The sequence below is a fragment of the Rhinatrema bivittatum genome, chromosome 6, assembly GCF_901001135.1.
Source record: "Rhinatrema bivittatum chromosome 6, aRhiBiv1.1, whole genome shotgun sequence".
NCBI lineage: Eukaryota > Metazoa > Chordata > Amphibia > Gymnophiona > Rhinatrematidae > Rhinatrema > Rhinatrema bivittatum.
Window position 1 is genome coordinate 125,507,037 of NC_042620.1, and position 27,217 is coordinate 125,534,253.

The window sequence follows — 27,217 nt, forward strand, 5'->3', positions numbered from 1 at the left end:
GAAAATGCTCCATTCTAGTACTTTATTAAAACTTACTAGATATTTTAATATTTCTATTATAGCTTCCCTTTCCTGCTTTCTAGAAAGTGCATGGCTAGCTTTGTAAGTTCTCTCTTCATAAAACTTATAGCACAGGCCATGCACCATTTTCGAGGCCCTTCTTTAAACTGCCTCTGTCTTATCAATGTTCTTTTATAGAACAGGACTCCAGAATTGCACACAGTTCTCAAGGTGAGTTTTCATTAGATCTCTGAACAGAGGTGATATTACTATCCTCTTTTTATTAGGCATACCTCTTTTTATGTATCCAAGCTCATTATCAGGCCTATCCTGTAAAGTGCGGCCGCGTTTACCCTGCTCCTAAGCCGCTTTTTACTCACGTTCCGGCCGCGTTAGCCCTTCCTGCGATCCCGAATCCCCTTTAACCTACTCCTACCGCGTCCTAAATTCCCCGGGCAACCCCTTCCGCCCGCAGCATGTATATTGCATGCAAACGAGCCAATTAGCTATTCCCTAGCATCCCGTAACCCGCGCCCCGACTATCGCTATCTTTCCCTGCCGTTTTGTCGCGCGTTTAACCTGCAAACTTACCGCCTACCCTGACCCAGGCGGTAGAGGCATGGGTAAGGGTAGGTGGAAAGCTTTCCCCCAGCCCCCGCTCACCTGCCCCCGCCGCGATCATGGGTGCCGGTCTCCGTGGCAGCCCCAGTCCGCTCCCCTGCTCCCGAAGCCAAAAAAAAAAAAAGCGAAAAAAACGTTGCAGCCCCCCTCCGATGTCCAGACTGGGGCTGCCACGGAGACTGCAACGGCAAAGCGAAAAAAAAAAAAAGACACTGAGCGGCGAAGCGAAAAAAACCCAAAAGCTAAAAGTAAGTTGTTTCGCCGCTCAGTCTCTTCTCCCCCCTCCCGGAGCAGGGCGCGAAAAGCAGCCTTGCTCCGGGAGGGGGGAAAATAGACACTGAGTGGTGAAGCGAAAAAAACCAAAAGCTAAAAGTAAGTTGTTTCGCCGCTCAGTCTCTTCTCCCCCCTCCCGGAGCAGGGTGCGAAAAGCAGCCTTACTCCCGGAGGGGGGAAAATAGACACTGAGCGGTGAAGCGAAAAACAAACCCAAAAGCGACTTACTTTTTCGCAGACATCAACAGGAACACCATCGTGGCTGCCGGTAGCTCCCCCCTGACGAAGATGGCCACCTGCACGGGGAAAGCGTGCAATTGGCCGCTGAAGACGTGACGTCACGTCCTGCTCCGGGAGGAGGGGAGAACAGACACTGACATCGGCGAAGCAACTTCCTGGTATCTGTCATTTCAAATGACATTTGAAATGACAGATACCAGCGTGGCGTGAAGCCTTAGGCCCGCGCACCCAGGATACTGTATAGGCGCTCTATCCAGTAAAATGGGTTGCGCGGGCCTAACGCTTCACGGGCACTTATTAGCCGCGGCTTACATTTGCATGTAATTAGAGTTCAGGATCGAGCGGTAGGTGAGCTGCACTGTGCGGGTGGTAACCGCGGGTGCCGTAGGCACTAACGCAGCTCTTCCTACAGCTCGGTACTGGATAGGCCTGTATGAGCCTACTTAATCAATCATACTGATTGGCTAACTTCAGGTCATTAGAGTTGAAGAAGGCCTTCAGGTCCCTTTCCTGTTTGGTGATTATCAGTTTTGCCCCCTCCTACACTAGATGAGGCCCTTGGATTTCTGCATTCTTAAATTCATGATTCTGCATTGTTTTTGGAATGAAGTGCAGTTATCAAACCTTTGACAATTCTTAATACTTTTTAAGTCATCTTTCATTTTTATCTATTCCCTGACAGGTCTGGTGCAGATTTTCATATCATCAGTAAAAAGGTAGACCTTCTTTTCAACTCTTCCACAATATGACTTACTGTATAAAGACATTGAAAAGGACCATGTCCAGTACTGATCCATGTGGTACACTGCTGGTTACCATGCTAAAAAAAAAACAAAACTACTCTATTCACAGTGCAGGGTGCCAATCGAGTTTTATAGATATAAGAATATATTTAATTGAACTATTCTTAAAGTCTAAACACTTACACATACTTGACAATGTCAAATAAGGATTCAAGTTTCTGTAAGTAATCCTATTATGATTAAAGAAAAAGGATGGCTTTTTTGAACTATACTATAAAAAGTTCATTTGTCAACACAGACAAAGAATCTATCAAGTTCTGCTGTTTCTATATTGTCTAAGATACTTCCAATTCAGAGTTTTCAAAGAGCATCAACTATAGTCCAATCATCATGCTGCTTCAACCAAATTGGAACAAGAGAAACAAAATAAAGAGCAGGAACTTATTAATTCTTTGTCCATACAGCAGGCACTTGATCAACATAAGGGCTTGTAATGCAGTGTAATTTTTTTTTCCACTTGAAATTTCACCAAAAAATAAAAGATGGGACAATTGTAATGAGGAGCAAATGGAAAGTCACAATTCTCAGAACCACCTTTCTACTCAAACTCCTTGTAATGGTTTATTTTTTTTTTATCAGTAATTTATCCCCAGCATTAATACTTAAAATGATATAAACCATGGTTACCCTGCTCATCTTCCTCATCTTCTTCATCACTATCCTCATCACTGCTTCCTCCAGCATGATCATTTTCTGAGTCACTGTCACCTTCATCAAGAATTTCTGAAATATAAAGACAACTGAAGTAAATACGCAAGTAACGGATTAATCTGACATGCACAATTACCCATTAAAAAGCAAGATTATTTCTCATCATCTTTAAAATAAGTTTAGTTACCTATGGGCTGATATTATGCTGCTTTTGTGCAATGCCAAATGTTCTTTGCCAGTGGCTCTTATACTTTTTTGAAATGTATGGGTCTTTCTCTGGCATTAGGTTAAATTTAGACAAGTCAGAAGGTTTGGATATATCGGAGGATCTGGTCTCAGGTTGGTCTTCTTTTCCACTTATGTGGGCTAGAGATAGGCTTAAGTATTTCGATGTTTGAAAAATGCAAAAGCTGTCTCATATGTATATGATAAATATACCCCCACTGCTGAGACTTTTAAGTCAAAAATTGAAAAGTTGGATGTAATTTTCCTTTTTGGTAAGGTAGCCCCGAAAAAAATGGTTTTATTTTCTAAGGTACTTTATCTGTTATCTATGTTGCCTATTGTGCTCTGGACTAGAGATGTTTCTGAATTTATGAGGTTATGTTCGCGATTCCTCTGAAAGGGTAAGAAATCTAGAGTTTATCTGAGGCGACTGATGTTTACGATTTTAGAGGGAAGGTTGAATGTCCTCTAGGGATGTGAATCGTTTTACGACGATTAAAATTATCGTCCGATAATTTTAATATCGTCTTAAACCGTTATGAAACACAATACAATAGAGATTCTAACGATTTATCGTTATAAATCGTTAGAATCGTGAGCCGGCACACTAAAACCCGCTAAAACCCACCCCCGACCCTTTAAATTAAATCCCCCACCCTCCCGAACCCCCCCCCCAAATAACTTAAATTACCTGGTGGTCCAGCGGCGGTCCGGAACGGCAGCGGTCCGGAACGGGCTCCTGCTATTGAATCTTGTTGTCTTCAGCCGGCGCCATTTTCCAAAATGGCGCCGAAAAATGGCGGCGGCCATAGACCAACAGGATTCGACGGCAGGAGGTCCTTCCGGACCCCCGCTGGACTTTTGGCAAGTCTTGTGGGGGTCAGGAGGCCCCCCCCAAGCTGGCCAAAAGTTCCTGGAGGTCCAGCGGGGGTCAGGGAGCGATTTCCCGCCGCGAATCGTTTTCCGTATGGAAAATGGCGCCGGCAGGAGATCGACTGCAGGAGGTCATTCAGCGAGGCGCCGGAACCCTCGCTGAACGACCTCCTGCAGTCGATCTCCTGCCGGCTTTTTATGCAAACAGAGAGACAGCGCTCTCTGTTTGCAGAGAGCGCTGTCAAAATGGCACAGCTGTGCCATTTTGACAGCGCTCTCTGCAAACAGAATGAAAAGTTCCAAGACTCCATTAACTTGTACAAGCTAGAATCTGATCTGGATGCAACAGCAGAAAACAAGAACTTATAAATTATGTACTTTACAGATGACTATTTGATGCCTATATATTATTCAGATTCATAATGCAATACATAATTTCCAATTACATACCTTTCTTAAGGACTTTATATTTCTCTTCATTTTCCAGAAAGTCAGAATCCATCTTAAAGACATCTTAAATTAACATAAAAAACAAGTAATTGCTTTTTTGAGACCACTACATATTGTTCTCATATACATCTTCATAAATCATTACAATGTAATTTTTAAACGGTGTTTTCAAACACAGTATATAGAAGAGTGAGATGAGGATATACAAAATAAAATGTTCAGACTAAAAAAAACCCTGGTGCAATAATATTCTGTACCACACTTACTCAAAATATCTTCTGGATTATATTCATCTTCTAAGGGTAGCATGTGAGTAAACTGTTCATCTTCTTCTATTAGATCCAATCCTTCAGGAATGATAGGGTGATCCTTGAATCCATCCTTACGCACCGCAAACATGACTTCAATCATATACTGAACACGCTTGTCAATGTCAGATTCATGCAGGACATTGCGAAGGCGGTCAAAAATAGCTAGAGTCAAAATAAATGCAGTAAATAATAGTATAGAATATCAATGCAATGGAGAACCTCCAATGGAATAAGTTGTATTCAAAAGATTTTACCAATGAAAGCATGAAATGTGACAAGTTACTTACCATTAACACCTCTAGGTGTCACCTGGGTTAGTTTAAGGCCACATTCCTTCAGAAATCCAATTGCAACCTCTACACTGTCATCCGTAGGCCTTTCAAGCAGCAAAGTGAGCATCTCTAGAGCCAGAACTTCATGAGCCTGAAGAACAAACACACTTTCTTATAAAACAAAAAGAAATGAGTTGCACTCTACATTCGTTTTGGTCACTTGTTACTAATGATTTCCTTCCAGAGGCAAAATTTACAGTGAGTGGATCTTCAAATGTAATTGCAATGCATTTGGGGGATCCATGATGGGCAAATGGAAACCATTTATATTAACTCTATTCAAAATAAGGTTAGCATTTTTCTTTTCTGTGTATAACTACCATTCTATAAATAAACAGTTTAAAAATCTTCAGTCACATGATGAAGATGAAAAAGTTTGAAATAGAATACATAGAGCCAGGCGGAGGTACAAAGCAGAGGAAAACCCATTACCAAATGCAGTATATCATTGGCATAATCTATGAGAACACAAAATGCCAAACAATTTTTTAACCTGCAACACCAATCCCCTTTATTATATGTTCAAAAGATCCAATTTCATTTTCAGTTGGCTTGACTGTAAATCTGGGACATTTCTCCTCTAATATATCCAATGATCATTGTATGTTACGATTTTCAATAGATTTTTGAGTTAAGTGAAATGGAATCCTAAAAGACTGCCAATTTCCCTGCCTGGCGAATGACACATTAACATTATAGCAAATTAATGCTGAGGCAGGCAATAGCAAAATGGGGAGAAAAGTACTACTGATAAGAAAAGCCAACAGTCTCAGTTGTGATCAGAAATCAAAACTAGTGACACTGGCCCACCGACATGAAAAAAACTGCAGGTACTCTCCCTCCTTGCCAGCTCTATAAACTCTCTGCTCCCCTCTTCACTATTATTTTCTAGCACTGTCTATAGTTTGACCCATTTTCACTCTTTCCTCTATTCCTCATTAGCTATTCAATTGTCTTCCTTTCCCCCCTCACTTCCCCTCAACTCCATACTTTTTCTCCCTGCATTGTCCCCTCATTTCTTGCTACACATCCAGCTCAGCAGGTTCATCTCTTTCTCTCTACATCCCTCTGCTCCTCACTACCTCCCTTTAAGTTCCTCCTGTTGCGAATGTGGACCCTTGAGCCGGCTAGAGCGCTGGATGATCCGCTGAAGGAAGGCCTGCAGCAGAACTCGTAGCCGGGAGGCGGAACAGGATCAGGGAAACCTGACAGGACCTTCACCTATATCAACTCTCATTCCCCCAGGGCCGGCAGGACTTAGGCGGAGGTCTCCTGGCAAAGAGGAATCCAGTGGGAGGTCCGAGTCAAGGCTGGCAGAAGAGCAGAGTGAACGGAGACGGTCCAGAGGTTGTGGCAGGCAGCAGCGGTGAGAAACGATAGAAATAGGCCGGAAGTTAGGGCAGGCAGCAGCGTAGCGGAGTCAAGAACAAGCCAAGGGTCAGGACAGGCAGCGAGCAGAGAATACCAGAGCCAAGCTGAAGTCAGGAACCAGGGAGTCAAGCCGAAGCAGGAGCGGAGTGGAGCAGGAACTGGAACACGGAGGCAGGAGCAGATGCAGGAACTGGATCAGGAACACGGAGACAGGAACACGGGAGCTGGAACGCAGAGACAGCAACTAGCTACTCAAAGAGTATGACCTGTTGCTAAGGCAAAGCAAGAAGGTCTGAAGTGGCCTATTTATAGGACTCTGTGGATGATGTCGGGTTGGGGGCCAGGCCGAGGTTTCCTGCTGCGGCCCCTTTAAATCTTGGCCTGCCGCGTGCACGCGCGCCTAGGGACGGAGTCCCAAACAGAGTTCGGCGGCGTCTCCCTCGTGGGGAGAGAATGCTGCCAGGAGGCCTCGCCACAGGACAAACCAGTGTGGAGGAGCCGGCAGAGAGCCCCCACTTCTGCAGGTAAGTGAGGGGGGGGGCCCAGGCGCGGCTGCCCACAGCTGGGTTTTCCAACCCTTTTCTTTCCCCCTTTGCCTTCCAGAAATTTAAATTCTTCTCCTACCCACTTCTGGTTCCTCCACTGCAGCTCATCGCCACTTGCCTCTTTTTACCTTCTGGTTTCTCTTTTCCCATCCTATTCTCCACCCTTTCCTTCCCTTCCATGTGCTTCTCTATTGAGCCACGGCAGCGAGTGGCAGCAGGATAAAGTCAGCACAAGGTAATAGTAAGTTTTTGGTCCCTCGCAGCTCCCTCTCCTATACTCTCGCTTTCTAAGACAGGAAGACAGAACAGAGGAGCAGCAGACAAGGAACTAGAGCAGGCACCGAATGCCTGCACTACTTCCTTTGCTCTTAATGCTGATAGCCAGAGGGTGTAGAACCTTTTTTTTCTTTTTTTAAGTTGGCAGCTGCACTCTCTCTGTCTCCTTCGCTGGACTAGGATGGGAAGCATGCTGGTATAACGTTTGTACATACAGAATCCCACTCTACGCCCTGTCGGTCACTCACAAAACTGAAACCTCTGTGAAAGCAGGAAGAACTCCAAATGGCCCATGAGAACTACAGTAACATTAAATATAAATGTCCAAATCCAAACATCACTCATTGTCAAGGTTACACATTTGTATTTCAGAAATGCATTTCTTTTTGTTTTTAACCAATTTGTGGCTAACCCAAACTGCTCTTAAGGCAAAGCCTTGGGACTCCTGGCTACAGAATGCTGATATGCTAAGGAGGAAGTTTACTGAAGGCAAAGAAACAGAAATATAGAAACATGATGGCAGAAAGACCACATGGCCCATCTAGTTTGCCCATCCATCTAATTTATCTAGCTCTTACAATTCCTATCACTCTCCTCAGAGATCCCCTGCATTTATCCCCTGCTTTCTTGAATTCAGATAAAGTTTTTGCCTCCACTGGAAGGCCATTGCATGCATCTACTAACCTCCCTGTAAAGAAATAATTCCTAAGACTACTCCGGATTCTACCCCCTTTCACCCTCATCCCATGACCCCTTGTTCTAGAGTCTCCTTTCCATTGAAATAGGTGAGCCTCTTGTGCATGGAAACCTTTGAGATGTTTAAATGTCTCTATCATAACTCCCCCATTTCGCCTTTACTTTAAGGCAGCACTTCTCAACCGGTGTGTTGTATCTCCCGGTGTACTTTCCTTCTCCCTTTTTCCAGCCTCCACGGGCCAATTGGAAACCTTTCTTCCTATCCCCACTGCCAAATAGGAAGCCTCCTCCCTTCTACCTGACAGGGAGAGTAGGAAGAAGGGAGGAAGCCTTTGATTGGCTGGTGAGGCAGGCATTGCATAGCCCGGGGGTGGGGTGGGAGGAATGGAAGTGTTGAACCCCGAAGAAGGAAAAAGAGGAAAACTCGACCCCAACGAAGCAAGGCTGCCACGGGAGCCCATCCCTGTAGCGGCGAAGAGGAAACCCAACCCCGACCGTGGCCACCACGGGAGCCCATCCCCGTGGCAGCAAAAAAAGAAGGCCCGCCAGAGTAAAGCTGCGGCAGAACTGAAGCCCATCCCTGCAGTGAAGGAAGAAGAGGTATTTGGAGAGAGCTTGTGGTGTCTGTGGGTGTGAATGGGTGCCTGGGTGAGAGCTGGTGGTGTCTGTGGGTGTGAATGGGTGCCTGGGTGAGAGCTGGTGGTGTCTGTGGGTATGAATGGGTGCCTGGGTGAGAGCTTGTGGTGTCTGTGGGTGTGAATGGAAGCCTGGGTGAGAGCTGGTGTGAATGGGTGCGAGAGCATTTGTGTGTGATTGAGAGCCTGTATATAAGAAAGCATGAGTGTGATTGAGAGAGAGACTGGTTAGGGAGGTGATATGTTTCTGTGTGTGTGAGAGACTGGTCAGGAAGATGACTGGTGTGAAAGAGATAGAGACTGGTTGTGGGGTCTAATTGGGTGTGTCTGTGTGGGTGGGTGTGACTGGTTGTGGGCGCTAAGGAAGAGGACTGTGAGGACAGAGCTTCAGCAGACCTTGCTGCTTCTGGTGAGTGGTATTGGCCCGGAAGGGAAAGGAGTAGGAGAGTTGCTGGAGAGGATAAGTAAAGGTGGCTTTTTAAATTTATTTTTCTTGATTGACTGCCATTTTAATTATTGGGTATTATGCGATGTCTGCTGTTTTGAAATATTTTATTGATTTTTGGACATGTTTTAATATTTATGAGTTTTTAATTGTTGAATATTATTCTGCTCAGCAGCTGTTTTGTAACATTTTTAGTATAACTTTACAATTATTTCTGTGTGGGGCTCTATAGCAGCTTGGCTTATTCTGTTTTCCCAATAGGAAATGTATTAGTGTTTAGGGCCTGGTTTAATAGTTGTATTTCTTAGATAGGGTTGTTACTGTTTGAGTGTGTTCCACAATACAGGTGTAACTTTGTGCGGGTTAGGTTGTGTGCATTATTGCAAATCCTGAGAGTCTGTTAGGTGCTATATTTCTCTTTCCATTTCTCCAGGTTCGCACTGCATGCAGAGTGGCTTTTTAGGTTTTCCATTCCAGTTTCTGTGTCCATATTATAATTTGTGGTTTTTCTGTACTTGGTGAAGGGTGTGTGACCGAGGCGAGGTATTTTACTAGCATGTAGGCATTTGTATCAATCTTATTTGTTGTGTTTTCTCAATAGGATATGAATTAGTGGTAAATTACTATCTTTTCATAAGGAAAGCTGTTGTGCCTGGTAGTAAAGGGAGTTTGTTTTGCTTTTACTGAGATGCCATCAGAACCAGAATATCTTTTTTTGTATGGTGAGTTGTACAGGGTAATGCCCTAGATCTGCTCTGCACTCATTGCTGGGGGTTGAGGGGATTCCTGTGGATGCAGAGTGCATGTTTACATTTAGCCCCGTGACGGTCACATGTTCAGTGTGTCACGCCTGTGAGAACCATCTGTCAGGTGTGTCCCGGCCAAAAAAAGGCTGAGAACCACTGCTCTAAGGTATACATGTTTAGATCTTTAAGTCTGTCCTCAAATGCTTTAGATCACTGATCATCGGTGCCTCTTGTAGGCAGGCACCGATGGGCAGGGCTTCAAAGAGGTTTCCCATGTAGCCTTCAACCAGAAACTGTCCTGATTAAGTGTGGGTGAGAAAACACAGAATGAAATTAAAGATAAATAAAAACATAACTTACCACATTCTGATTCATAAGATGGGCCACAAACTTTGAAGCTGTCAAGCAAAGTGTCTGTAAAATAAACCATAAAAGTGTTTTATCTATGTCAAATGTTCAGCAGAATTCTAAAACATGTTTATCTAAAAGATCACCTGAAATGAACCACATGGCAAAACAGAAAATAATCTTGCTTACCTTATCATTCCTACGGTAGCCCTTTCGAAAATTTAAAATGAGCCTCTTCAGAATAAGTTCTCCAATGTTTGGGAATTTTGAATTAATAATTGCCACCACTGCAGCATAAACGTGGGTGAAGATGGGAGAGGCACTCTGTGCTTGCAGAACTGACCTAGCTAGCTGGCCCCTAAAATAAAGAGTAGATTTAAGTAAGGGCTACCACTGAATCCCCGATTGTGAACAAAGTGAATTAAAAACACCAAGAGGTCCATTCTGAGCGCTGTGCAGCTCGGCTAGTTAGCCAGATAAATATATGAATATAAATAAAAATAAAAAATTAAATATATGAATATGCCCAGCTAACTTTAGGAAAGCCCTATGGGCTGACTAGAGTTAGCAGCATTGGTTAAGCCGCTAATTCCAAATATTGGAGTTAGCCATATAACTTATGCGGCTAACTCTGCTCCACCCAGAAACGCCTCCCGCAAACCCCCGGAACACCTCTGACTTGTGTGTCTAAACTCTAGGCACACAACTCTCTATATGCCTAGAATTTAGATGCATACAGCTATGAATATCTCCGAGTAACCATTTAGGCGGATAACTTTTCAGTTATCCATCTAAATGGATTTTGAATATCGACCTCCAAATGTCTACAATATTCTTGTGAAGAAAGTAAGAACCACCTCCAGAGGAAGAACAGCAAATGTAGAGAACATTTGCCTCCTTGGCAGTGAACCACGACTGTCAATATGCCATGCCTAATATCGTACTTTCTTTAGTATACTTTTATTTTGTTCAAAATTTGTAGGTATCAATGTAAAATCAATTTCAAATAAAAACATTGGTTGAGGGTGATCGCTTCAAAGCTTCTGAAGAAATAAGAAACAGCATAAAAGATTTTACTACTCTTTACAAATTAGACATCTGTAAAAAGATATTTGCAGATATAACATATGCTACATTAGAGATTGCACAGGAAAAAACATTATACCCAGAAATTGGTGTTGAAGATATACATTAACAAAAGTAGAAAACATTAAAATAGATTAAATGTAAAAAAATAGGAATTAGACGGAGGAACATCAATACTGAGTGATCAATCCTCAGAAAAGATAGACAAGGCTAGGAGCATATCTGAAAACATAGTAATATAGTAAATGACAGCACAGAGAGACAAAAATCGGGCATAAAGTCAAGTTATTTTATTACAAATATATAAAGGATAGTCCTGATATCAAAAAAGCTGTTTAACTTGAAACTATGTTATAAAAAAAGATGAAAACTAGTCAAGGTGTAATACTGATTATGCCACAGTAATAACAGCCATGAAACAAATTTTCTTAAATTTAGAGAGCCGGCTAAGGACTTGGCTATTTCTGCAGTGTAATGATACAGAACAATTTATGATCATTTCTGGCAGACTGGTGACCACTGGAGTGTTGCAGTTTCTAGTTATTGGAGGTAGCTGGGGAAAAATTGAGGCCTATGTTGATATGTTTATATTTGAAGATTAGGTTTTTAACAACGTTAAGTGCTTGAGGTGTTATGCATAAATTTTGGAGCCGGGAATGTAATTATGGAATAGTATGTATTAAGAAGAAGGACAGCAGGATCTTAGACCTCACACATGGGTGACATCATCAGAGGGAGCCCGATACAGAAAACCTATGTCAAAGTTTCTAGAACTTTGACTAGGCACACTGAGCATGCTCAGCTTGGCCTATACCACACGTCCACGCAGGGTCCCCTCTTCAATCTCGTAACAGACTTAAAATTTAAAAAACAAAAACAACAAAAATAAAACAACAGGAGAAACCCAACTCCATGGGTGGCAGGCAGATTTCGTGAGGACTAACATCCTGCTGACCTCAGAGAATACCTGTTACAGGTAAGCAACTCTGCTTTCTCTGAGGACAAGCAGGATGGTAGTGCTCACACATGGGTGAATCCGTAGCTACAGGCTGTTTTCCCCAACACAAAAAGGGAAAACCAACAGACATCCATCCAAGTGCCAAGGGGCTTAATAATACCGGTGCTGTTGGTAACAAAGGGAAAGACAGCCTTGCAAAACTGGAAGATTGGGCAGATGAAATTTAACATGGACAAGTGCAAAGTGATGCATATAGGGAAAAATAACCCTTGCTGTAATTACACAATGTTAGGTTCTATCCTAGGAGTTACCAACCAGGAATGAGATCTAGGCATCATAGTGAATAATACATTGAAATCATCGGCTCAGTGTGCTGTGGCAATCAAAAAAGCAAACAATGTTAGGAATTATTAGGAAGGGAATGGCAAATAAAACAATGAATACTGTGTGCAATTCTGGTCACCGCATCTCAAAAAGGATTTAGCTGCACTGAGAAAGTGCAGAGAAAGGCAACCAAAATGATATGGGGCATGGAACAGCTGCTTTAAGAGGAAAGGCTAAAGAAGTTAGGGCTGTTCAGTATGGAAAAGAGACAACTGAAGGAGGGATTTTACAGAAGTCTACAAAATCAAGAAAGGACTAGAACAAGTCAATGTAAATCGGTTATTTACTCTCGCAGATAATAGAAGGACCAGAGTGTACTCCATGAAGTTTGTAAGAAGCTCATTTAAAACAAATCAAAGAAAATTCTTTTTCACGCCGTGCATAAACTATGGAATTCATTGCCAGAGGATGTGGTTTCAGCAGTTAGTGTTGCTGGGTTTAAAAAAGGTTTGGATAAGTTCCTAGAGGTTAAATCCATAAACTGTTATTACGGTAATTAATAAGCAATAGTATCTAATGTTTGGGTACTTGCGACCTCGATTGGCCACTGTTGGAAACAGGATACTGGGCTTGATGGACCCTTGGTCTGACCCAGTATGGCATTTCTTATGTTATGTATAATGGCTCTGTATTGCTCCATGTGCCATCTTGAAAACATTGTAGGTTGCATGGACCTTGTGTTTTGCACACTCCAGACCCTTGTGCACCAGCAACATGAGTGTGTCTTGTTGCTGCTAAGGCAACTGTTAAGTCACCTCCTGCACCTGCTTTCAGATGGCCCGTGAGTACTGGCTCATGTAGAGCTGGTAGGTACCACTACGCTTGGCTTCCTGCACCCGCTTTTCTTTCAGCATTTTTTTTTTTTTTACAGCTAAGTCCATACCTGTTGAAACCAGCTACCGGACCAAGGCACTTATCTGAGGGAGGGATCCGAAGATATCACCTCGGGAAAACTTGACTGAGGGAGGGACCACCACAGGAGAATGGGACAATGAATTTCTTTCTTCTTTTCTCCTTCTACAAAATACTTTTAACACAATCCCCTGTAGGGAAATGCACATCCACCAGCTGCTGGAGACGGAGAATACTGGCGAGCTGATGTCAGTGCTGTAGTATTTATACTATGACATCAGCTTTGCTCTGTCTCCATCTGCTGTAGAGGTGCATAACCCACTGGTTGTGGATCCACCTACCTGAATGCTAAGAAACATACTTTTTTATGTGAAAAACTAATCATAGGCTTTTTCTGGCTAGTTACGTTTGATAACCTATATAAGCAAATCACTACTAAGATCAGATGCAACAAAACAAACTAAAATCACTGTTATAGAGGCTACATCTCAAACTGCAACACTTTTTACTTTTAACTAACCATCCTAATGTAAAGGTATTAGGTGAAACATCATTCCATGGGATGGAAAGTTTAGAATGGGATGCAAACATTTCAAATAATAGCACGCACTCAATTAAAGCAATTGCCTTCTGAGCAGGCACAACCATTTTCACTTGGAGAATGTGAATAGCATAACAATTTAGCTATTTGCTGCAGAAAGATTAGATGCGGATTACAGCAAAATGGATTAAAACAGTGACAGAAGTCTGAAGCAACAGCTGGATCTGGAACACACAGCTGGGCAGACTAACGGGAACCTTAAGTTAGGCCAACTGCTAATGCAGAATGCCACAGCCATCATTTAAAGCAAATGTTCTTGTAAATCAAACACATCTCTATGAATCTGAACTCTAAAGGGCAGGAAACAGGAGGGATGGGGAGTAGGAGGAGAGATAGCTACCAGGAATCTCAAAATAATAGAACCTCTGAACAGCTCAACTGACTAATGAGAAAAAGTAACAGTGACTCAAATGAAATATTGTATATTAAGACATGATTTTAATTCTTGGACCAATTAAATTGCTAATGGTAAATACTATAAATAAATCTCATAATTTGATTATTTCACCCAACTAGGATTTGATTTTCAGTCATTTATGTGCATGTAAATGGCTGTATTAAAATAGCTTAGGGCTCAGTTTGTACAAAAGTACAGCATTATCCGGTTTTGCGCAAACTGGCAAGAAGCATTCTAGGAGGTGAAGTTGAGGGGAGAGTTCAGATTTATGTGCACGTTTTTCGATTTTTAGAAAGTATGCACTTAAGTTCACCCGCAAAAGTTACTCCCTTGATACAGCAAGTATAACTTTATGCAGATGAGTTTATGCACAAATTTATTTAAAATCTTTTCTATACCGTCGTTCAGTATATTACCGTTACAACGGTTTACATAGAGGCACATATAGAAAATTGTACATGTATCTGTTCCTATTATTAGTGGAGGTGCCTTATAAGCTCGGTAACAGTTTCATAATAAAGGCTGTGTGTTCAGTGTTGTTTAATCTGACCTGTGACTACAATAAAGACTGTTAGTTTATACATTCAATTAAGGGTATAGTAAACAAACCATCATGTACATACATATAATGTGCTAGTGCTGTATAAAGATTTTGTGTGTACAGCTTTCAGCGTTTCTCTCTTTCTCGCTCTCCTTGTGAAAAGGCTTCTCTAAAGAGCCATGTCTTTAAGCTCTTTTTGAAAGTCTTGAAATCTCTCTGTAATCTTACCTCTGTGGGCATGGTGTTCCATAGTATCGGCCTGGCCAATGATAGTGCTCTTTCTCTGACTTGTGTTAGTTTTGCAGTTTTTACTGAGGGGATAGTTAGGAGGGCTTTGTTGGCAGATCTCAGGTTCCTGTGTGGGACATGGACGCGGAGTGCTGTGTTTAGCCATTCAGCTTTCTCGTCATGGATTAGCATATGTATAGTGCAAAGGGTTTTATATTTTACCCCTGTATTCAAATACATGAATTTTCAACATTAACTTGTATGCAAACATTTGCTTACAAAATTCAGGGTAAAATCTGAACATAAGACACACACAGACTTTACCCCAACATGCATAGTTATACAATTAAATTTCCTTCTGGACATCTGTGGCTGTTACTCGCAGTGCCAGCATCCAGAAAAAACCCTAAAAAAAGCCAACCAAGATGGACAGTGGAAGATTTACAACCTACAAAAAACTGCCATTATATTTTAACAAGCAAAGCATGATGAAAACATTTTGGTAAAAGACAAAATGTTAAAATGCATGTGCAAACTAATCTCATTAATATTTTGTGTCCACAGAGTAATTTCCAAAAGGGACTACTGCAAGTAACAGTGATTTGCCCACAGATAACAGACTTAAGAAAATTGCACGACTGATACATGTGCAGAATTACTCATTATACACTGTATGAGTGAAACTTTATGCGCCCAGGCAAGAGGCATCCCAGGGGTAGAATCTAGGCACAATTTCGATTTAGGCACATGCTTTTTGACAAAGCCATGGGGCCTGATGAGGTTCATCCCAGGATACTGAGGGAGCTCAGAGATGTGCTGGCGGGTCCGCTGCGTGACCTGTTCAATAGATCCCTAGAAACGGGAGTGGTGCCGAGTGATTGGAGAAGAGCGGTGGTGGTCCCGCTTCACAAGAGTGGGAGCAGAGAGGAGGCTGGAAACTACAGGCCGGTTAACCTCACCTCGGTGATAGGAAAAGTAATGGAGTCGCTGCTGAAAGAAAGAATAGGGAACCATCTACAGTCGGAAGAATTTCTGGACAAGAGGCAGCATGGATTCACCAGGGGAAGGTCCTGTCAGACAAATCTGATTGACTTTTTTTTGATTGGGTGTCTAGGGAATTAGATCGAGGAAGAGCACTCGATGTCATCTACTTGGATTTCAGCAATGCTTTTGATATGGTCCCGCACAGGAGGCTCGTGAATAAAATGAGAAGTTTAGGAGTGAGTACCAAGGTGGTGGCCTGGATTGCAAACTGGTTGACTGACAGAAGACAGTGTGTGATGGTAAATGGAACTTACTCTGAAGAGAGAGTGGTGTTAAGTGGAGTGCCGCAAGGATCAGTGTTAGGACTGGTCCTGTTAAATATTTTTGTGAGCGACACTGCGGACGGGATAGAAGGTAAGGTTTGTCTTTTTGCGGATGATACTAAGATTGCAGAGAGTGGGCACGCCGGAAGGCATGGAGAGAATGAGACAGGATTTAAGGAAGCTGGAAGAATGGTCGAAGATATGCAGAGTCATGCATATGGGATGTGGAAATCCGAAAGAACTGTATTTGATCAGGGGTGAAGGGCTGATGTGCACGGAGCAAGAGAGAGAGACCTTGCGGTGATAGTGTCTAATGATCTGAAGTTGGCGAAACAATGTGACAAGGCGATAGCTAAAGCCAGAAGAATACTGGGCTGCATAGAGAGAGGAATATCTAGTAAGAGAAAGGAAGTGATGATCCCCTTGTACAGGGCCTTGGTTCTGGAGAACGTATCTCAAAAGGGACAGAGACAGGATGGAGGCGGTCCAGAGAAGGGCGACCAAAAAGGTGGATGGTGTTCATAAAATGACTTATGAGGAGAGATTGAAGAACCTAATGTACACCCTGGAAGAGAGGAGGAACAGGGGTGATGAAATACAGACTTTCAGATACTTGAATGGGTTTAATGATCCATGGTCAACAACAAACCTTTTCCATTGGAAAAAAATCAGTAGAACAAAGGGTCACGATTTGAAGCTCCAGGGAGAAAGACTCAGAACCAATGTCAGGAAGTATTTCTTCACAGAGAGGGTGGTGGATGGGTTGAATGCCCTTCTGGAGGAAGTGGTGAATAATAAAACTGTGAAGGATTTCAAAGGGGCACGGGATAAACACTGTGGATCCATAAAGGCTAGAGGATTGGAATGAAGAGAAGAGCCATGGGGGTGGAGTACTGGAGTGGAACATAAGAACATAAGAAATTTCCATGCTGGGTCAGACCAAGGGTCCATCAAGCCCAGCATCCTGTTTCCAACACAGGCCAAACCAGGCCACAAGAACCTGGCAATTACCCAAACACTAAGAAGATCCCATGCTACTGATGCAAATAATAGCAGTGGCTATTCCCTAAGTAAATTTGATTAGTAGCCGTTAATGGACTTCTCCTCCAAGAACTTATCCAAACCTTTTTTGAACCCAGCTACATGAACTGCACTAACCACATTCTCTGGCAACAAATTCCAGAGCTTTATTGTGCGTTGAGTGAAAAAGAATTTTCTCCGATTAGTCTTAAATGTACTACTTGCTAACTTCATGGAATGCCCCTTAATCCTTCTATTATTCGAAAGTGTAAATAACCAAATCACATCTACTTGTTCAAGACCTCTCATGATCTTAAAGACCTCTATCATATCCCCTACCTGAGGCTACTACCTGATGATTACTACCCTTACTCAATAAGCCTTCGCACGGTTAATGCAACTCCAACATTGCTCTCTGCTTCAACGGCAAGGGGAAATGTGGAAAAGAGGATTTGCATTCAGATAACCAACAAGGACTGAACTTCACAAACTGGGTAAACAAATAAGCGTGGGGGCAGCTTGCTTATTATGGCGGTTACTACCCTAAACCAATTAAGCAAGATACATCACTTTAAATGCATATATAGAGTTTCACTCTCTACGGCAAGGGAAAATGTGGAAAACAGGATTTGCATTCAGACAACCACTAATAAGGACTGAACTTCACAATCTGGGTAAACAAATAAGCATGGGGATAGCTTGCTTATTACGGCGGTTACTATCCTAAATCAATCAAGCCTGATACATCACTTTGAATGCATTTACAGCACTGCTCTTTGCTTCAATGGTAGGGGGAAATGTGGAAAACAGGATTTACATTCAGACAACATACAACAAGGCATTGATCTGTGCAGTCTGGGTAACCAAGCGTTGGGATGGCTTGCTTGATGCGGCGGTTGCTGCCCTTGACCATTAAGCCTTATGCTCACCTTTGATGCGGTTCCAACATTACTTTGTGCATCAATGACAGGGGATGGCAGGAAATTTGAATCAAACAGTTACCAACAAGGGCCCTGAATTTGGTGGCTGATGAAACAGATAAGTATGGGAAAATAATGAAACAGATAAGCATGGGAAAATAAGTGTGGGAGCTTGCAGGGCAGACTGGATGGGCCGATTGGTCTTTTTTTGCCATCATTTCTATGTTTTTGATTTTAAAAAGTAAAAGCGAAAAATTTCTTGGCAAACCTACATGGACCAAATAGCTGGTGTAATTGTGTGCAAATAGTTTTGCCAGGATCAAGTTTAAAAGTCCACTTTGAAAACCGGTGAAACTTATATGCATATTTGCCAGCTAACCTGTATTTGATGTTACAAAATCACTCCCAGTGAGGGTAATTTTCAAAGGCATTTCTATCAGTAAAATGATGCTTTACCTGTGGAAATGGCTTGTTGAAAATTGCCTGCCCAATATGCAGGTAAACTTACTTGCAAATGTCCTGTAAGTTTTTGCAGTGTAGGTGTTGCCAGTAGTAGAGTTGGGGAGGGTTTTGCACACACATACATTTTGTATTTTCAGATATATGCCCGTAAATTTTCCTGGACATTTTCTATGCATATAATAGCAGGTGCAATTTGAGGCAGGTAAATTTGGTGGGATAATTTTCAAATTGGTCATATGAGAGTAAGCCTGTGACGGTACTTATGAGAGGATGCTTCTCTTAACCACAAACTGTGAATAAAACAAACAGACTGATTCATTAAAAAATGCAGAAGAGCTGCCACTCTGTGTTGAGTGCCCGCTCTCCCGATGCGCACCCAGGCACCTCTCCTGGGCACGCGATTCTCTATTTAAATGAGGCCGCGCACTAATAAGGAGGCGCTAGGGACAATAGAATGACCCTAGCGCTTCCTTATTAGTGCTAGTGATGCCTGTCAGCAGGTCTGACAATTGACGCTCAATTTTACTGGCATCGGTTTTTCAACCCACTGACAGCCACAGGTTCGGGAAACTGACACTGGCAAAATTGAGCGTCTGTTTTCTAATCCATCGACTGGTGGGCAGATTTTTTTTTTTTAATTTTTGGTTCCTCCAACTTAATATCATTAGGATATTGGCCACACATTTTACTTTCCGTATTACAGGCAACTAACTAATAGGCTCATGAACATGCATTTGCATGTGATGAGCGCTAATAGTTTCGGTGAGGGTTTGGCTGCGCGTTTTCCACTCGCTATTACCCCCTTATACTGTAAGGGTAATAGATGCCAGTGGGAAACGCACAGCCAATCGCGTGTTAAACAGTGCGCTCGGCTGAGCACACCATTCTGTATTGTCCCAATTGTGACTTAGAAATCAGAGTACAACTGTATCATATGATTCACATTACTTTGATCACAGTTTGCAAACTAAAACTCTGCTCACCACCCACCCTCCCAACCCTTTACAATTACCAAATAAAATAGTGCCTATTTGGTTCAAGTTCTGTGCAATCTGATTTTGAGTCATCTTTAATCAAAATACAGTATCAAAATATTGGTATCTAACAGGGAGGCTGCGGTATTAAAACTGCATGCAGTATTGGTAATTTAGCATGTGCTTTTTTTCTACCATAACTTACCTGCAAATAAGTCCAATGGAAAAATAGCTTGCATAGTTTTTCTTCCAGAAATTTTGCAAACACTTTCACTGCATCTCACTGAGGCGTAGTTAACATTTTTGTGAAATTGACTTGCTGAAGCAAATTTTGTGTGTGGTTTTACTATGTGCATCACAGCAACCCAATTTAAAAAAAAACTATATGGGAAAATGTACTATCTGTTAATTAAGAAAATATTGTACACTATCACAAACAGCACATATTAGTTGCTAGTTCGGCCCGTGAAGTGGACTTTGCAAAGTTCTTCACCAGTTGGTATACTGACCTAATTGTTAGCTAACAAAAAATTAACTATTTTGATATCTTGTGATTTAACACTTATAACAGTTTTTAGAAAATTTCAGGCAGTGGTTTAAAAGAAAAATACAAATTCTTGATTAAAACATTATCATTGGTGAAACAAAACACCAGCAACCCCAAAATAAAGTAGAAGCAAGTGGATCGAGTAAGATAAATCCTGGCTGACAGCTACTCCTGGGGGAATTCTGCGCAAAAAAATTTAAAATTCTTCGCACAAAAACTGAAAATTCTGCAAAATAACACAATTTACATGACAGTCTTTAAGTAATATTATATATTACTCATTTTTAAGTCTTGACGAATGTTATAAGTATTCTGAGGATTGACGTCAATAGACAATTGCTTTCACATTTTTCAACGGAATCAAAGTTTTGAAACTAAATCCCATTTGGTGTTTTATAGACCTTCATAAAAGAAAATTAGGTCTTACCTTAGTTAATTTTCGTTCCTGTAGTACCACGGATCAGTCCAGACTCCTGGGTTTTGCCCCCCCTCTAGCAGATAGAGACAGAAGTTTACAAACAAAACTCCGCCTATATCTAGGCTGGTGCCACCTACAGTCTGGCAGTCTTACTTAATGTCAAAGCAGATGAAGCCCCCAAAATCACTACAAACGAACTATATACAGGAACCTACCAACCAAACTAACTGCTCAACTATCCCCCAAATGGGACCAGAACCAGAGCCATCGATAACGAAGAAAAGAGACAATAGAGACAGAATGGACAGAAAGAAACCATACCGTCCGCAGACCGGATTCTCATACCGAACAGTAGACTCGCCGGGCGGGATTCTGGACTGATCCGTGGTACTACAGGAACGAAAATTAACTAAGGTAAGACCTAATTTTCTTTTCCCTGTACGTACCCGGATCAGTCCAGACTCCTGGGATGTACCAGAGCTACCTTAACTAGGGTGGGATCCGGAGAGTCCCGCTCTGAGCACCCCTGCCCCGAAACCGCCGGTACCCGGTGCACGCACATCAAGGCGATAATGACGAGCAAAGGTATGCAACGACTTCCAAGTTGCCGCTTTACAAATGTCTTCCGCCGAAACCTGACTGCACTCCGCCCAGGAGGCAGCCTGAGAACGCGTAGAATGAGCCTTAAGCCCCACCGGAATCGACTTGCCCTGCAGCAGATATGCGGAACCAATGGCCTCCTTCAACCAGCGCGCAATGGTAGTCTTGGAAGCCGCCTGACCGCGTCGAGGACCGCCCCACAAGACAAAAAGATGATCCGATCTCCGAAAGGGGTTCGTCACCTCTAGATAACCTAAAAGGGCTCTCCTCACGTCTAGCCGCCGCAAATCTCGATAATTCGGAAGCGACTTATCGGCCTCAGAAAACGCAGGCAACTCCACCGACTGGTTGAGATGAAAAGCAGAGACCACCTTAGGCAAGAAGGAAGGCACCGTACGAAGCGACACCCCCGAATCCGTAATCCTCAAGAAAGGTTCCCGACAAGACAAGGCTTGAAGCTCCGACACCCTCCTCGCCGACGCCACAGCCACCAGAAAAACCACCTTCAGTGTCAAGTCTTTCACTGTAGCTCCGCGGATAGGCTCGAAGGGAGCGGAACATAAGGCCTTCAGCACCAGATTCAAACTCCACGAAGGACACGGAGAACGGAACGGAGGACGTAAAAGCTTAGCGCCCCGGAGGAAACGAACGACGTCCGGGTGCGCAGACAACGCCACCCCGTGGACCTGCCCGCGCAGCAAGGCAAGTGCCGCCACTTGCACCCTAAGCGAACTGCAAGACAAGCCTTTCGCCAAACCATCCTGGAGGAAAAGCAACACCTCTGGCACCGAGGCCCGGGTAGGCCGAATAGCCTGTGCCAGGCACCATGTCTCAAAGATCGTCCATACTCGCACATACGCCAGAGATGTGGAAGGCTTGCGCGACCGTAACAGCGTTGTGACCACCGCATCAGAATAACCCCGTTTCTTCAACCTATGCCTCTCAAAAGCCATGCCACTAGACAGAAGCATTCGACCTGGTCGAAACAAACGGGCCCCTGATGTAGCAGGTCCGGCACATACGGAAACCGCAGGGGAGGCCCCAGCGCCAAGTTCTGAAGATCCGCGAACCACGGCCGCCGCGGCCACTCGGGTGCGACTAGAATCACGGGCGACGGGTGAAGTTCGATGCGCCTCAGCGTCCGACCGATGAGGGGCCACGGAGGAAACACATAGAGGAGCACCCCTGTCGGCCAAGGCAATGCGAGGGCGTCGACTCCCTCCGCCCCCGTCTCCCGGCGACGGGCAAAAAACCGCGGCGCTTTGGCATTTTTGAACGTCGCCATCAGGTCTAGCACAGGTGTTCCCCACCTGGCACAAATGCTTCGAAACGCCACGTCCGCGAGTTCCCATTCGCCTGGATCCAGCCGATGTCGACTCAGAAAGTCCGCCTGGACGTTTTCCACGCCCGCAATATGCGACGCCGCAATGCATTGCAGATGCCGCTCGGCCCAAGCCATCAACTGCCGCGCCTCGGCGGCCACCGGCAGGCTTCTGGTGCCGCCCTGCCGGTTGATGTACGCTACCGTTGTCGCATTGTCCGACAGAATCCTGACCGCCTGACCGCGAACCAACGGCAGAAACTCCCGCAGGGCGAACCTCACCGCCCTGGTCTCCAGCCGATTGATGGACCACGCCGCCTCCGTCGAGGACCATACGCCCTGCACCGAGCTCCGGAGACACACCGCGCCCCAGCCGTACGACTGGCATCCGTGGTGACCACCATCCACGAGGGCAGAGCCAGCGAAATGCCCTTGGTCAAGTTGTTGTGACAGAGCCACCAGGCCATGCTGGCACGGGCCGAACGTGGCAGCGGTAACGGCAGCTGAAACTGTTCCGACACCGGGTTCCAGCGGGAGAGTAAGGCCAATTGTAACGGTCGCATATGCGCGAACGCCCAAGGAACCAATTCCCGCGTGGACGTCATAGACCCTACCATTTGTAGATAGTCCCAGACAACCGGCATGGGCTTGTTCAACAAACGCCTGGCTTGACACTGCAGTTTGATTCTGCGCTCCTGCGTCAAATAAACCATGCCCTGACGCGTGTCGAACAAAGCCCCCAAAAACTCCAGGGATTGCGACGGTTCTAGCCGGCTCTTGGCTCGATTGATCACCCAGCCGAGACTCTCCAACAACTCGATCACTCGCCGAACCGCCAACCGACAGAGACGCTCGGACTTCGCCCGAATCAACCAATCGTCCAGATACGGATGAACCAGACACCCCTCCTTGCGAAGATGAGCAGCCACCACAACCATGATCTTTGTAAAGGTCCGCGGGGCTGTCGCCAGCCCGAATGGTAGTGCTTGAAACTGAAAATGCTGTCCCAACACCGCAAATCGAAGGTAGCGCTGGTGATCCGCGCAGATCCCGATGTGAAGATACGCCTCCGTGAGATCCAGAGAAGCGAGGAACTCCCCTTGCCTCACGGACGCGATGACCGACCGTAGAGTCTCCATGCGAAACCTGGGGATCCGCAAGCACCTGTTGACGCCCTTGAGGTCGAGAATCGGACGAAACGTGCCCTCTTTTTTTGGTACCAGAAAGTAAATGGAATACCTGCCGGTGCGTAGCTCGTGGAACGGTATGGGTACGATCGCGCCCAGGGCTAGCAGATGTCGGATCGTGCCCCGCAACGCCAGCCGCTTCTCGGAAAAACCGCCGGGCGACACCATGAAACAAGGCGGGGGCCGCCGTGCAAAATCTAACGCGTAGCCGCGATTTATCACGTCCAGCACCCACTGATCCGACGTGATTTTGGCCCACTCCCCGGCAAACTGCATCAGCCTGCCGCCGATCACCGGCACCGGGGAGTGGGCCGGCAGCCCATCATTGTGGCAGTTTCCCGCCCGGAGTTCCGGACCCGGTCCCGGGTCTACCGAACCGGCGCCCTCGAAAGGACTGCGTGTACGCCTGCTGCCTAGCCGCATTGTGGCGAAAAGACGAGACCGCCCCTCGCGCATTACGGGGCCGCCGACCCCCACGGAATCTACCCCGCGTGGCCGGTGTCCCCCGACGCGGCCTGTCCTCTGGCAAACGATGGATCTTGTTCTCGCCCAAAGACTCAATCAAATCCTCCAGCTCCTTACCAAAAAGTAACTTCCCCTTAAAGCGCAGTGAGCCTAAACGAGCCTTTGACGAAACGTCCGCCGCCCAATGGCGGAGCCATAACAAACACCGAGCCGAAACCGCCGAGACCATCGCCCGTGCCGAAGAACGGAGCAAATCATGAAAGGCATCCGCGCTATAGGCAATCACTGCCTCCAACCGAGCCGCCTGCTGCGCTTCCTCCGGCAATAAACCTTCGTTAGCCGAAAGCTGCTGGGCCCACCTGAGCCCCGCACGGAGAGAGAAACCGCTACAGATCGCTGCTCGTACTCCAAGCGCGGAGACTTCAAAAATTTTCTTAAGCTGCACCTCCAGCTTACGATCCTGCAAATCCTTGAGTGCCGTCCCTCCCGTTACCGGGATGGTAGTCCTCTTGGTGACCGCCGCCACCGCAGAGTCCAGCTTCGGAATCTTAAGGAGCTCGAGCGCGTCCTCCGTCAGGGGATAAAGCTTGTCCATGGCCTTAGCCACCTTCAACCCCAAATCCGGAGTGTCCCACTCCTTAAAAAGCAAATCGGACACCGAAAAATGCAATGGAAAAGCCTTCGGTGGTCCCCTCAGCCCCAACACGACGGGGTCTGTGCGTCCGAGGCGCGACTCCGGCCGTGGCAAGTCTATCGTCAACTCACCGAGGATCGCCGGGATCAGCGGCGCTAATTCGTCGCGCCTAAATAAACGCACCACCTTAGGGTCATCGCCATCCGACGCGCGGAGACCACTCGACTCACTAGCTCCCTGATCCTCCTCCCCGTCAACGCCACGCGGTTGCGCTTGTGGATCCGGCTCCTCCGGATCCCCAAATTCGGAGTCCATCTCGGCATCCCCCCGCGGAGCCCCCAAACGGAGCGGGCGTGCTCCCCCCGGGGGATCCGAGACAGGAGAGGGCCTGGTGCTCCGTTTAGGCTCCGGCCCCCGCCCCGAATCCGGCGCTCCCCGCGATCTTTTCCTGGCCTGCCTGCTAGCTTTAAAAGCTCTATGCATGACCAGAACAAACTCCGAGGAGAAGGAGTCAGAAGAGCTGCGATCCGGATCCTCCTCCGGATCGCTCACCGCCGGAGACTGGTCCCCCTCGGAAACCCTCCGCTGTGGGGACAGTGCAGGAGGAGCGTCCTCCGCTCCCCCCGGCGACGGTGGCGCCGCGCAGCCAGGCCCCGCCGAGCCCAAGATGGCGGATTTTCCCGCCGAAATCGCTGCCTCCAAAATGGCGCCCGTTCCCGCGCTCCGCGGGAACGGACCTACTGCCCCCGATCTGTGTCCCGAAGCCTCCGGTTGCCGCGAACCGGGTCCCGCCGAAACGCCCTCGCCGCCCGAGACACAGCCGGAACAAAGGCTGTCCCGGGAAAGGCGACGGGCCGCCCCGCAGGCCCTGCACACTGAACGCCGCGGCATGCTCCACAGAGAAGGAGCCGAAACAAGACAGAAAAAAAAAATCAAACACCACCCGCGGCGCCGCTCCCCCTCCCCCGCACGCAAACGAGCCCGAACCGGGAGAGAAAAGAGAGACAGGCAAGAAAGACCAACAAAAGTTTTTTTTTTTTTTTTTTTTTTTTTTTTTTACCGTTCGCCGCCGGCTCCGGGACCACCTGGGGGGAGTGAACCGAGCTCCCCGGTTTCACCCCCAGGCTAGAACGCTGGCAAGGGCCCTCAGCCCACCCTCAGCGCGCTCCACTCCCCGGAGGAAAAGCCCCTGCGGGACCTCACCCCCCCGGGAGGAGACAGGCTCGGACCTGCAGGCACCCCACTGCGGTCCCAGCGTCAAGGAAAAAACACTCTACAACCTAAAAACACCCTCTCTAACCAATCACCTTTTTTTTTTTTTTTTTGAAACTAGGCCTCTAGCTCAGACTGCAGGTTTTGCACCCTCTCCACCTGCTAGGAGACAGAAGAAGACTGCCAGACTGTAGGTGGCACCAGCCTAGATATAGGCGGAGTTTTGTTTGTAAACTTCTGTCTCCATCTGCTAGAGGGGGGGCAAAACCCAGGAGTCTGGACTGATCCGGGTACGTACAGGGAACATCCCACGGTCTCTTAGGGCATTTCTGCTCTTTTTCAAGCCGCTTAAGGGATCATCTTTAATCATAGGTCTTTAGAGTCCACACCAAAAATTTTTTTTTCTTTTTAGTTTTTTCCTTTAGGACAATTTTTCTATAAAATATACCATCCGGTATTAGTATTTTCATTTTGTAAGTAGTAGTGACATTCTTGTGAAAATAATAATTTTAAAGTACTTCCCTTTCAGGGGTAGCAGAGTCCAGTTCACGGGGGGTGCAACCCTCCCGAAGATGACAGAGTACTGCGGGATGTTATGAAGGTCTATAAAAACACCAATGGGATTTAGTTTCAAAACTTTGATTCCGTTGAAAAATGTGAAAGCAATTGTCTGTTGACGTCAATCCTCAGAAGTCTTTAAGTAATTACATTTTAAATTATTAAAGAAAAAAGTTATTACTTAAAAGTTGCAGAATTTTAAATATTTTGAGCAGAATTTCCCTAGAAATTCACTGTAAGAGTGTCCCTTCCACATACACACACCCTCATACAGGCTCCCTCAGTCTCTCGCCCACACACACATCCCATCATACAGGCTCCCTCTCTCTGAAACCCACACTCAAGCATCCCCTGCACTCCCCCACACCCCCTCTCCTCTCTCTCCGGCATCCCCCTCCCCTCATATAGGCTCCCTCTCTCTGAAACCCACACTCAAGCATCCCCCCACCCACCCTCTCTTACCTCCCATGCTCTTTCACACCCTCCCCCCATCCCTCCTCTTACCAACCATGCTCTCTGTCACCCCCACTCTCACACACATATTCTCTCTCACCAGCTTCCCCCCCCCTCCCTGACACACATTCTCTCTCACCGGCATGCCGCAGGACCCATGCCGTTCATGGCGAAGATGAAGGCCCAGTGCGCCGTTCGCGGCACATGGGGCCTTCCATTTTTGCCTTGAGCAGAAAATAGCAGCGGAGACC

At 45.7% G+C, this 27,217-nt stretch overlaps 1 protein-coding gene across 2 annotated transcripts in view; it reads right to left on the reverse strand.

Annotated features, from left to right (window-relative positions):
• CWC22 (CWC22 spliceosome associated protein homolog) overlaps window positions 1-27,217 on the reverse strand; it is a 213,556-nt gene that overhangs the window by 85,565 nt on the left and 100,774 nt on the right. For both annotated transcript variants that reach the window (XM_029605912.1, XM_029605913.1), the window contains exons 6-11: window positions 10,031-10,199; window positions 9,854-9,907; window positions 4,735-4,870; window positions 4,403-4,609; window positions 4,137-4,199; window positions 2,565-2,660 (exon numbers count right to left, since the gene is read on the reverse strand). In XM_029605912.1, the coding sequence (XP_029461772.1) occupies window positions 2,565-2,660; window positions 4,137-4,199; window positions 4,403-4,609; window positions 4,735-4,870; window positions 9,854-9,907; window positions 10,031-10,199 (725 nt within the window). The remainder of the gene's footprint in view (window positions 1-2,564; window positions 2,661-4,136; window positions 4,200-4,402; window positions 4,610-4,734; window positions 4,871-9,853; window positions 9,908-10,030; window positions 10,200-27,217) is intronic.